Source organism: Centruroides vittatus, unplaced genomic scaffold (assembly GCF_030686945.1).
Source record: "Centruroides vittatus isolate TY-2023 unplaced genomic scaffold, ASM3068694v2 contig_941, whole genome shotgun sequence".
Lineage (NCBI taxonomy): Eukaryota > Metazoa > Arthropoda > Arachnida > Scorpiones > Buthidae > Centruroides > Centruroides vittatus.
The window spans coordinates 850,698-863,388 of record NW_027122625.1 but is presented as its reverse complement, the minus strand read 5'-3'; the positions used below and the strand labels follow the sequence as shown (position 1 = coordinate 863,388).

The following is a 12,691-nucleotide window of genomic DNA, read 5'->3' as shown; positions in this document are numbered from 1 at the left end:
AACTATGATAATTTATAGTATTATTAGTATTAACAAAACATGGGGCCCCATTGGACTTCAATAAGCATTTGGCCCAAAAATCCTAGATCCACACCTGACTATACCAATTGAAAAAACAATACCTTGTCAACTTGATCTGAAGAAAGTGATTGACCGATTTGCAAACAAAAAAGCGAAAAAACAATTTTGAATTTTTTTAAAAGTATTATTATGTATTTGTTATGAAACTAAACTTGCTTACATTTTGTTAATACAGTTTATTTAATATGTAGTAAATATTATTAAGTACTCCGTACTTAAAAAATTATATTTTGTTTTATTATTATATTTATACTAGCAGATGAGCCCGGCATTGCTTGGGCAAAAAGTAATGATAGTGAAGATTAAGATTATTAGATTATAGCAGATTTTACCCGTTTTCACTGGATGCAAGAATTAAGTCCCCCCTCTTCTGAGACTAATGAGAGAATTTTAGATGGGTCTAAAAATATGCTCGATTTCTCGCAAAAATGCAAAATACCGCATCTAAAATAGTATAGTAGGCCTACAAGCTAAGTTTTTCAGGGTAATCCTTAATTTTCTCCCTCTCCCCTGCACGAGGAATTTCAAAAATCCCTACTAGTATACATTCTCATGATGTACTCTGTGTACCAAATTTCAACTTTCAACTCCTAACCGTTTGGGCTTTGCACTTATTATTGTTATTATTATTAACCCATCTCGATTATATTATAAGATTTATTAAATTGAATATCTTATTGTTGAAATGCCTTGAATCTCAAATAAATTGTTCTTAAGTAAGGTTTTAAATTGGAATAATTAGATATGTTTTTAAATTAAATGTTCAAAATAAATTTCGCGAGACCTCTTCCGAGGAACAAGGGAGCGCACCGATTCGACTTGCTCCAGGGTGCTGAATATGTAGCTACGCCACTGCCTAGTAAAAAATTAGCAGACACCATGTCATATGCACTGATTTTGTAAAATTCATGTTATATTGTAACTAGAGGACACTAGGATCTAGATATATATCTGGGACACCATGTGTCTAGCACCTAGTTCATATGGACTTGTGTTAGTAAAGGTGACAAACTTAGCATAGTCAATGATGAAAATATCACATGTTTACTTCCTGCAGAATTTGAATCTCTCATCAAAGAAATTAAGGTAACCCAAACAAACTTTTAAGAATATTTGCAAAAAGACTATAAACAATGATGTATTTTGTGAGTTTCTGTTTTAACTACCAAAAATTTTATAGCTATTTCAATGTAAAATAAAGCATGTTGTAAAACAATAAGTGCTTTAAGTCCATAAAAAAAAAATCAAGTTAATGATGAAATTAGTTACACTTTTATGTGAACTTTTTATAAACTGAAGACATATTTGAAACTAAAACCACTAAAAAACCTAATATCCAGCAGAGTATCGACCATGTATGCTTCTTACATAGCTCTTCCCAGTAACCCTTTCTCAAACATCTTGGGCAGGTGGAAATTTATAATGCTTATTATAATAAATTTTATAATTATAATGAATTTATTTCTTTGTGATAATTATGACAGACTAATCATCTGTCTGTCATAATTATCACAAAGTCATATTGAGTCTATATGATATAAAATAAGAGCAACTATGTTTAAAGTTTTTAAGCAAAATAAGTAAATTTAAATAAAATGACATAAATGAAAAATATTTGAGTACATTATTATTATTTTAAATATTCTACACATTAGAACACTTATTTCATATATTTGAATTATAAATACAAGAATTATAACTTACAATTTTTAATAAATTAAACAGTTGTTTTCTACCAGCTATAAATTGTTATAATATACAGTAATATAAAACAAGTGTTTTGTAATTTAATCTTTAATATTGTAAGCTTGCAATAATATGAAATTTTAAATGAATGATATTAAAGCTAACATTCTTATTATACAATTATTAAATCCATTAAAACATCATACGTAAAGCAAAATACAGGTATACCTCGCCTTCACCTTACATCAGTAATTGGTTCCAGGAGAGGCGACATGAGTCGAATTTACTTGTGTAGTTACAACGCAAGTCGAAACTACGATGGAAAACGCCAATAATGAGCACTTAAAGACCGCTAAATAAGACGGCAACACAGAAACACAGATGTTTTCATGTTTCGTTCTCTAGGATTTATGATGATTATATTAACATTTACTGTAAATATACATATTTTAATATGATTTTGTGCTTTTAACACTTTTCTAGTGATATTACGACTTCAATATTTGTGGCGGACGAATGTAAAGTCAAATAAAGTGACTTAAACTTGATATTTATTTGTCCATATACTTTTTTGACAAACGTCGAGAACGACAACTTGAAATGATGTAACTTGAGGTATACCTGTACATATTATGGTACTATTAATAGCACAATTGTAAAAACCTATATCAAACAGATCGTTGCTTTAATATCATTCATTTAAAATTTCATATTATTGCAAGCTTACAATGTTAAACACTAAATGATAAAATACTTGTTTTATATCATATTATAACAATTTTTTAAATATATCATAAAATTAAATTTAAAAAATTCTAACCTGTACTTTGTTCATCTTTTAAAGACCCATAAAGCATATTTGTTTTGAAATTTGCACAACAGGTTCTCACTTTATATTTCAATACTTTTGAATTTGGATCACATTCAGAAAATATAACTGCCTGTATCCAGTACATATGTAATTCAGTCTTATAACGAAGATATTTTTCTAAATCATCTTCAGTTTCAAATCCTTGAAACTCTGTTAAATTTAGAAAGAAAATAAAATAGTTTAAATAAAAATATCTTTTAAAAATAAATAATTTTATTCAATACTACATAATATGCAGGCAATTAATCAACTTTTCATTTCTCTTTCAATCCTTCTTGTGTAATACAGTTTTACATTTTTATAATTTCACAATATTCAATGAATCTGAAGATGATTCTTTAAAAGGATTGATAGGACTTGTTTAAAACATAAACAAATGCTGGGAAATTAAAGGTGGATTTGTTATTTATGGTAAATATTCCAGTTAATTTATTACTTATAATATGTAGGTTATAAAAAATGATATACCGTAGAACTTGGATAATTCCAAATTTGTACTTAATTAGAATGTTTTCTTCAGACTCTTGAATTTGCTATAGTAGTAGTGTAAAAATTACCCTTTAATTCAAATCACAATAAACCAAGACATATTAGAGCATGATATGCATCTTAGTGTATTATGATTCAAAGTACAGTTATGAGAATTTTACAAACTACTACCTTAATCTTCCAACCATCATTGGTTATGTTTATTGGAAGATTCCAGAATATAGTAATCATCACATTTTTTAGCTTAAAATTACTTAAAAGTTTGATTTTTAATTTTAAGGAGAGGGAAATTAAGAATTAAAGCAAATCATAGAACATGGAAAATATATCTGAAGTTTCTGATCACTTAGTTTCTATTTCAAAGGTAAATGGCCAATAAATACAGATAGTGGTTTCAACATTAATGTTTTTTCACCAGACAGATTTGCTAGCATGTTCAAATACTTTATTGTATGGTCCATACATTATTTTTAATTAAAATTACAACTAAATCAACATTTCATAAACATAATTGCTGTTTTCCAATCTCTCATCATTTTAAACAATAAAATAAAAATTACACAAGAAGTTTTCTTCTGTCATGTGACTTCAACTAAGCTGAAGGATTACATTGGTGTAGATGTTAATAGTTTGCTGGAATCTAGTCACTAATCAGTGTGACTCCCCTTGCACTATTAAATGGGAATTACAGATATGAACAGTGGCAGATTTACCAGGAATCAAAACAAGCAACAGTTGGGGCCCCGTCAGGAACCCTCCTCTTTTATTTTTGTAAAAAAATTTTCTTGTTGGTTATGAAGACAACTTAGACTAAAATTTTGTTTCATAAATAAAAAACAAATTCTATTTTGTTCAGTGGTGCCTGCAGACTAAAAAAAGAGACACACAAGCTATAAAAAAAGGCATCATACATTATGCAAGAAGCTGCAAACAGTGATTCAATGTTGGATCTGCACTCCCACAAGATAGTGATGGTTGCAATTGAGGCTAACTTGGTCTTGAAAAGAAAACATTCCTTGTTTTCGAAGGAAAGTTTTGTTCAACATACAACGAGATTGCATGGAACAACGGGCAAATATTGTTGATTGGTTTCTTTTATATTTTCAGAATAGGCTAGAAGTCATGAATTTTCTGTTATTTGTTGATCATGGAATTCAGAGTCCCTGGAGATTAGGAAAAGAGCAACAAAAATGAAAAGAGCATATGCTCCAACATATGAATGCCTCTGGATTCTTCAAAGGTAAATCTAGCATTGGATATGAAAGTGGCATTGGCACATATACAGGTTTCCTAAGTACTATTTTAAAAAATTGTTTTATTTATGTTTGCAATGATTATTGATATTGTTGACTTATATGAAATCCTGAGCAGAGCCCAAACTCTCCTTTACAATCTCAAAAAAAAAAAAAGACTTCCAAACTGAGAAATTAAATTTTTCAAATGATGATGATTGGAAACTCTTGCTGTTGGGAGAGAACACACTATTCTGATGTATTCTGAGAGTTCCAAAAATCAGTAAACATCTGTAGTGCCCAGGCACTATACAATTTTATTATTATTATTAATTTTGTGTTTTTAGCATTACACATGTCGTGTCGGGTTTTTTAAATTTGTTTTGTTGTACAATTCTGTTTTGTGTTATGGTATTGGTTTTTTTGGATGGGTGTTGCCCGTTATGGATGTTGATTGGTCAGTGGCCTAGACCATGTGTCTTGTACGTCATGCCTAATGGCGGGAGATATAAAAGCAAGAAACTTTCGTAGAGAGGCACCTTTTTGTCTGGTTCCGTCTCCGAGCTGTTCAACGGTTAACTCAATCTAGGAGTTCCCGACCAACAAAGAAAAAGGACTATACGTGCGAGCATCGAAGGGATCAGTAGAATCTGAATACATCGAAGTCAAGACATCAAAATCTTACGAAGTGAGCTTTGACAAAGGATAAGGAAGCTATAAGGAACTTATGTAAGACTATTTCCACTGTCATATGTGATTTTCATCATATTTCGGAAACCCATGTATAGTGTATCTATCATTAGTTTATAAGAGTTACGTGTTCTGTCCTCCCATGATTCTTTTGTATCGAAAATTATCTGTAATTGTCTATTATTAAATGTTTATTGTTGGATATCAAAGAGTTTGTAAGGTCCTTATTTATTGTCTTGCATATCCTTACCCTCCAAGTTCTCCTAGCAGACTCAGGTCTACTGTAGGTGTTACACATCTCTACGTGTCGGAATTCGGCATCGAATTAAATGTCGATATCAATCTTTCCCATGGCTCGAGCCGGTCTCGAATTTCCTCTGGAAACAGGTACAAGACAAACTGACAAGAATAAACAGGGAACTGAAACCAACTGGGATATCTAATTAAAAGACATTTTAAAAACCCAAGTCTCAAGGACACCAGGTTCCTTTTCCACGAAAATTGTTTTCATCAATTCCATTTGTCTCTCTTGTTCAAAAGATCCATACCTCTTTGCAATTACTTACTCCGATTTCTCGCAGCCAGCTCTAAACAAAACTTCTTACCGACATTCCATCTGCACATTGCTGCCTGTCTTCAAACTTTGTGATTCAACTGCTGTCTTCAACAACACTGTCCAGAATACTTCTCATTCTAAACAGACAATTTTCTTTAAAAAATGCAGATAAGTTAGATTAGATTTTACTTTCTGAAGAGACAGAGCCTGATATTTTTTGAACTGCACACAAATTGTTTATTCTCATCCTAACTGTTTTTCAGTTTATTCCATCCGTATTGTTTTTCAAAAATCAGGCTCTGTCTCAAGTAATATTTTCTTTAGTAGTAATTTTTCTTCATATTGTCATATCATTTTATTTTTAGCCACAAATCTTTTAATTGTTGGTATTAAATCTCCTGATTTTTCACCATGTTCTATTTCATTTTCATCATTGTTATACTTCATTACGAATGATTCGTTTATTTCTTCAAAATATAAGATCAATTTAAAAAGATTTTCCATTCCCTTATAAATGATTTTTTTTTATTTTTATTTTTATATCTCTCCATCCCCAGTCCTCGCTGGTGACAGCCCACTTCTCTCCGCACATACCCACCAACTAGCTCTGCCAGAATCACGACTAACCTCATGCCAGCACGAGGAAGGCACTGCACGTGTGGCCCATCCACGCGGCCCTCCCTCCACCACAGAGATGCAGCGCGCCCAATATTTTGTAATGTATGAACTTTCGTCCTGACTTGTTATAATTATATTTTTTAATTGTAAAATTACATTTTACAATTAAAAAATATAATTATATGTGCCGAAAACCTCGGAAATTTTTAAACCGTGATTTACATACTTTTTTTTTTGTAACTCTTTCCGCCCAGTGGGCACTAAGAGGGCCTCTTATAGCAAGCCCATTATGGGTTCGGCCAAGCCCACAATGGGGCGGCCGGGTGGTGAGGGACGGGGACCGACATATCCGGACGGACCATCCCCGAAAAATTCCTGGGGATTTTTCGACCCGTCCGGATTCGATCCCGGGTCCCCCAGGGCGACGTGATTTACATACTGAGGCGGAAGAGTAGCAAAAAGGAAGGTCGATTCGACAGTAAGGACGAAGAACGTGACGAAGAGAACGTCCTTTTCATCACTTCGTCCGAATTATCATCTGACGAATTAATGTCACCACCTATAATTTCCTTTTTAATTTGATATTTTGGGGATACTATAGATTACCACCTATGGAATTTCGGACTTTGAGTATATATCTGAACTGAGGGGACCGAGACGAGTTCAACGATACCCTACTTTTGGACTGGAGACGAAAAATAAGAAAGTTATCGTACTTTTTTCGGCGATCGCGCGATGATCGGGAGTCACGTCGCTCATTCCTCTAAGCCTATCGCGTGTCTAACAGGCAGTCTAGCAAGTCGGCCATATATACCTTCAACAAAGGCAGATGTTGGTCGGTCCTCTGAGTTCAAATATATACCCAAAGTCCCGAAATTCCATAGGTGGTAATCTATAGTACACCCGATATTTTTTTTCATTAGCTTCATATTTTGGGTCAAACTTAAAAGCATTTAAGATATCTTCTGTATCGACTGCATCTTTCAGATTAACGAGACGAGTGAATTGTTCGTCTTTTAGCAATTACGTCTAATTCTTCAATGATTCTTAAATCTGTCTTTTTTTTTATTGCAAATATTACTTCATATATACTGTACTCTCTTAGCAACTTTTGCGCGGTGCAAAATGCTTCTTAAACGATCAAATATGGCATTAATTGCAGCTTTTGATACTTCAGTTAATCTTTGTCCACAATCTTCTAAGAAGCCAACACACATTTCTGAAGAATCTTCAGTATTATTTTTCAAAAGTAATTTAATATTTCTAGTGGCAATACTTTGAGCCATTTGTTGGTTAACTAAATGAGCGATGAAACGGATAGATGAAACACAAGGTAACTTATCATTTCTTCGATAACCTTTTTCTAAATTGAATTACTAATTTTCTCAACCTTTAGACAGAAACAACGGAAAGGCTTTTTCCTATGCAAAATCATCGTCAGAGACAATTACTGTCTCTGACGATGATTTTGCATAGGAAAAAGCCGATGGCAGGAAAAAATTCGTCACCTAATCGGAAGGCAGAGATCGGGAAAAGGAAGCTAGCGACAAGGCTGCAGAAAAACATTGTGACTCCCGAATACTGTCAGCATGCAAGATCTTTCAATATAAGGTTACCTCATACGGCCGTTTTAGCCATTTCTTGCCAGAATCCGGATAAACGTCCAACGACTGCTTTACAAAGTTAGCGAAGGACAAACATCTTGGAATTTCAATATTTTTGTTAAGAGTTTTAGACTCTTAATCTTCGAAGGTAAATATATCTATCGTTATTACTATTAATAAACATAATTATGTTGATAATTATATTGGTAAAAATTGTACGTAAGAAAACAATTCTTAGAGCCGTTTGATATTCTGTTGTAATCTTTTACACTTAGTTCTGTAGAAATTAAAGAATGATTTTATAGATGAAATATATTTATTACTAAAATACTTGTAGGAAACCTATTCTTAGTTTAGTAGACCCCTATAACACGGGTTCATATAACACGGATTCGTATAACACGGCGAAAAAATATGCGATCGTATTCGTATAACACGGTAAAACGTCATCGCCGACTCGTGTCGCGACAGGATTGGTCGAATCTGGACCAATAGCAGATATTGTACATACCGTCGAGTTTAAACGAGCACTGGACCTACTAAAAAACATTTATTATTTAACGGCCATAAAAATTATATTTTTATTAATGATGTCGCCAAAGTTATTTTTCTGCGAAAAATTCGCTGATCAGGAAATGCGTCTGCCATTCGATAAGCCGCTCTGCGACGAAAACAAGCTTAAGCAATGGTGTCGTCGAACGGTGCGCACTCGGTAAGTAATCCTACAATTTTTTGTTTATAGCATAGTTTATATAGATTATTCACAAAAAATTATACATGTTTTGGAAATGTTGAATCAAATTAGTCTAGAATCAGCTAATTTTATGGAAGAAAACCTTCCAAACAGCTGTAGCCCCTAAATTGCACAAGTGCCGGGCTGTGAACGGCTCATGTATTTAAGCGACTGGTACAACACGGATTCATGTAACACGGAACGTATCTACCGTGTTATAGGGGGGTCTACTGTATTTTAAATATATAAAAATAGTATCTGCACGATGAAATGACGACTACAAATAAGCTGGCCGATAACATGATTACACTTGAAACCAACTTGATGTAAAAAAAGAGATATTATTTATCATTAAAATATGAATTTAGCCTACTTTACTTTGTTGAATTAATAATAAATTGATAGAAAATAATTTTTCTGGAAATTCATAATTGCGTTATTTTAATAGATGATCCAAAATATCTATTTACTGCATTATAACAAATGTAAGTAAATGTAACATTTTAAGTATATTAAATACTCAAAATTTCAATTTATTACTAAATAAACTTGCATATGTTTAACATGAAAACATTATCAATGCACGAACATTAAAAATTATGGTAGTTATCGTAGGTTCGCACTTCGCCGAAGGACTGGCCGGCGGGTTTTCACGTTTGCAATACCTAAATAAGGGTCAGTTTCTCATAGAAAGTCCTCCCACTTCGGAGATCGCCATACTCAAAGCAAACAACTTTGAAATTATAAATAGGCCTAGACAGTGCCGTAACTAGGCAGGCGCGACAGGTGCACCCGCACTGGGCCCCCGTCCAAGTGGGCCCAAAATGTATGTATTTCTTTTTTTAATTTCCCAAATCTAATTAGTTAAGAGGCCTAAATGCAAATTCTTGCACAGGGCACAGGAATGGCTAGTTACGACACAGGGCCTAGATATATTACATTCATTGCATCTAACTCTGCAATCGCCGTTTGTATACTTCTGTTCACGAGTTAGCTCTTGTTTCCACCCTTACATCCGGGTACCTTAAGTCTCGACGTTATCGTTAAATCTACCCATAAGTACCGATGAAAAATTAGAGTTTTATTTCGATTCGACAACATAGAGTAGTATTTAAGTTTAGTTTTATTCGATTATCAAGGTGAAGTAAACCTGGAAAACTCCACGCGCCAGCCTGTTGCTTAGACGCGAACCCACGATCAACTAACAGTGTTCAGTGGTTTTATTCACTCAGCCGCCGGTGGGCCATGTCCATACTGGAAAGTTGGCATCTTTTAACATGGACACAATGACAAATGTTTAAAAACACTAAAAATACAAAATGTATTATATACTATAGTTAAACGAAACAGCATAAGATACTTACTTGAATATCGGTTTGTGAGCGCATCTTTGACAAATTTCGTGCAGGAAGACGTATTTGGTGCATAATAAAGGTCATAATGCCAACTATGTGATTTTAAATCGTATGGCTCGTAAAAGATTTCGTGTTTATGTACTATACTTTCTGGATTAATGGAACCATTATATTTAAATGAATTAAAAACTGGAATAGTAGAACTGTTGTATGTTAACCATGCCGGGATGCAAAGAGGTACTATAAACTCGAAAAATGTCAAAATATAATGCCTTCGATGGAAACGCCAATCTTTCCATATTAGAGTTAGTAAAGGCCGACATATGCTACCCATCTTTCTACGCAAACTAAAATTGTTTTTAACATCAGTTAAATAAAAATGTATTGTGTTGAGTAATGATACATATTGCAAATATGATTTATTAAGGGAAAACTAATATATACTGTAATACTTATCTGTTATGTAAAACTGATATAGGATGTTTATGGGATATTATTACATTAAATAGCATATAGGACAAAAACACCATTCCAAGTAATAATACGTTATCTATTACATTTTAAAACACGTAACGGAATCCGATATTTTAAAATTAAATTAAGTAATTTAGAAGTTTACAACGTTCTTGTTTTTTTTTTTTTTTTTTTTTTTATTTATAATCGAAACAACGTTTAAAATTGTCATATAGATTCTTATAACTTCGATATACTTAAAATTAAGTAGGATTGTAGGGTAAATGGGATAAGGTAACGCAACACGAGCCAAAAGTTCCACGTGTTGCGTTATTTCAGCCAGCTCAATGTTAGGCACAAATTCGCCGTCAAGTACTAGTGTTCGCTGCTGGATTTACACTCTTTTGTGTTCTTAAGATACAATAATAAACTTCTACACCAGATAATGATGCGTGTAAAAATGTGAATCCCTAACCTACAGCTCAGACGGCCGGATGGCCGAGCGGTCAAGGTGGCAGCCTACCGCTCTGGGGGACCCGGGATCGAATCCGAACGGGTCGAATAATCCCCAGGAATTTTTCGGGGGGTGGTCCGTTCGGATATGTCGGGCCCCGTCACTCACCACCCGGTCGCCCCATTGTGGGCCTGGCCGAACCCATAATGGGCCTTCTAAAAGAGGCCCTCTTAGTGCCCACAGGGCGGAAAGAGTTAAAAAAAAAACCTACAGCTCATAACGCGAGGCAGTAAGCCGCAGCTTATTGAACCTACTGTATTTCCGTGTATATAAGAGCCAGTTTGTTTTGCCTTATAACAGCATGTGTCGAGCACTGCTGTGTCAATGTAAATTAAATGTAAGTATATCGGAAAACTCTCTAGTCTCCATCAGTCGACACGGCGGACTGTATTTTGCTTCCATATACAGTGGTACCTCATATAACGTACTGTACTTAAGTTAATCCGTTCCAGGTGCACGTTCGTTATACGAAACGCATTTTCCCATAGAAATACATGTTAAAACATCTAATTCGTTCCGCAGCATAAAATAACCGTACTGTATCATTAAAAAAATGAACATGGGGTGCTTTCTTTTATTCCTCTGCGTAACTCTGCGCGAGCGACATCCGTTTAAAAATTCCTGCGGAACTCGTTCTTAAATTCCGGTGGGAGTGCACGCCGTCGAACGGCAAAAACAACCGCTTGTAGCAGTAGTTTACGGTGGAAAGCGACATGGCGTCCTCCATGGCTCGGATAGTTTCATTTCCGGGTCCATTATGTGGTTTTATGAATGAAAATTTAAAAATTGTGAAAGCGCACGCGGTGATGTAAGTGTCTTTACGAATTTTTTTCGAATGGTAGCCGGCATTCTAATTTTTTTCGTAGCTATTTTGAATGCTCTTTCAACAAATAATCCATTTTATGGTTAAATTTTACAATTGGGACCCTTCTTTTGCCTTTAAAAGCTCATATTTTAGAATTATAGATTCCTCCATCACGATATTAGCGATAGTGCGGGCGCTGCCATCTTTCTTTCTTTCACCGTCGTTTCTAAATGCCTACAAACAGCAGCGCACTCCCGTAGTAGCGGAGACGCAGAGCGACCGCTATTAAAGAACGCACCCATGGAGCAGTCATCAATTATGCCGGAAAGTCCGTTGTTCGCAGCCAGTCCGTTATACGAGGCACCACTGTATATTGTAAATCTGTGTTTTCTAGCGACCGGATCGCAATGTTGCGTGTTTTGCTGTTGCATCGAAGCTTGAACTATAAAATGAGATATAGTTCACGCCGAGGGAACAATACAATAAAGCGATTAAAATCATCCTACTGGGCGGGTGATTTATCCTGTCAGTAGGATGTTGTCCATTCTATCATTGAAGTATAATCTTAAATGCACGCTTTATATGCGCAGAATTCGGCAAATGGCCGAGCGGATAAAATAATTTATTCACTGATCTCCTAAAATTAAATAGGTCGTAATTTAATACTATATTATTTACCACAAAATGAAAGATTAATATTTAAAAGAAAAAATAAATTGTTTACAAATTTCTTCTTCAAACATTTTATATATATTCAAAATTAAAGTACTTGTAATCTTTATTTTTTACATTTTATTCTAACACAGGAGGGGGGCAAAATAATAGATTATAAATTTAATAACCATTTTAAATTATCACTAGATGAATAATTTAATTTTTAAATTACTGCATAAAAATCATATATAAACATAATTACAACCATGACCGGCTTCGTTTATTTGTTTATGGCAACGATAAACATGAATGATCTGCAGAGGTATGATGCCTTCCGGCCGGGCTTTTAT

General features: G+C 34.1%; 1 protein-coding gene across 1 annotated transcript in view; it reads right to left on the bottom strand.

The window, feature by feature from the left end:
• The window catches only part of LOC136984953 (phospholipid-transporting ATPase ABCA3-like), a 113,666-nt gene extending 103,332 nt beyond the window's left edge, over positions 1–10,334 (bottom strand). Inside the window, exons 1-2 of the mRNA XM_067282101.1 lie at positions 9,925–10,334; positions 2,588–2,788 (exon numbers count right to left, since the gene is read on the bottom strand). Of these exons, the coding sequence (XP_067138202.1) occupies positions 2,588–2,788; positions 9,925–10,249 (526 nt within the window). The 5' untranslated portion in view covers positions 10,250–10,334. The remainder of the gene's footprint in view (positions 1–2,587; positions 2,789–9,924) is intronic.
• Between the last annotated feature and the right edge of the window lie 2,357 nt (positions 10,335–12,691).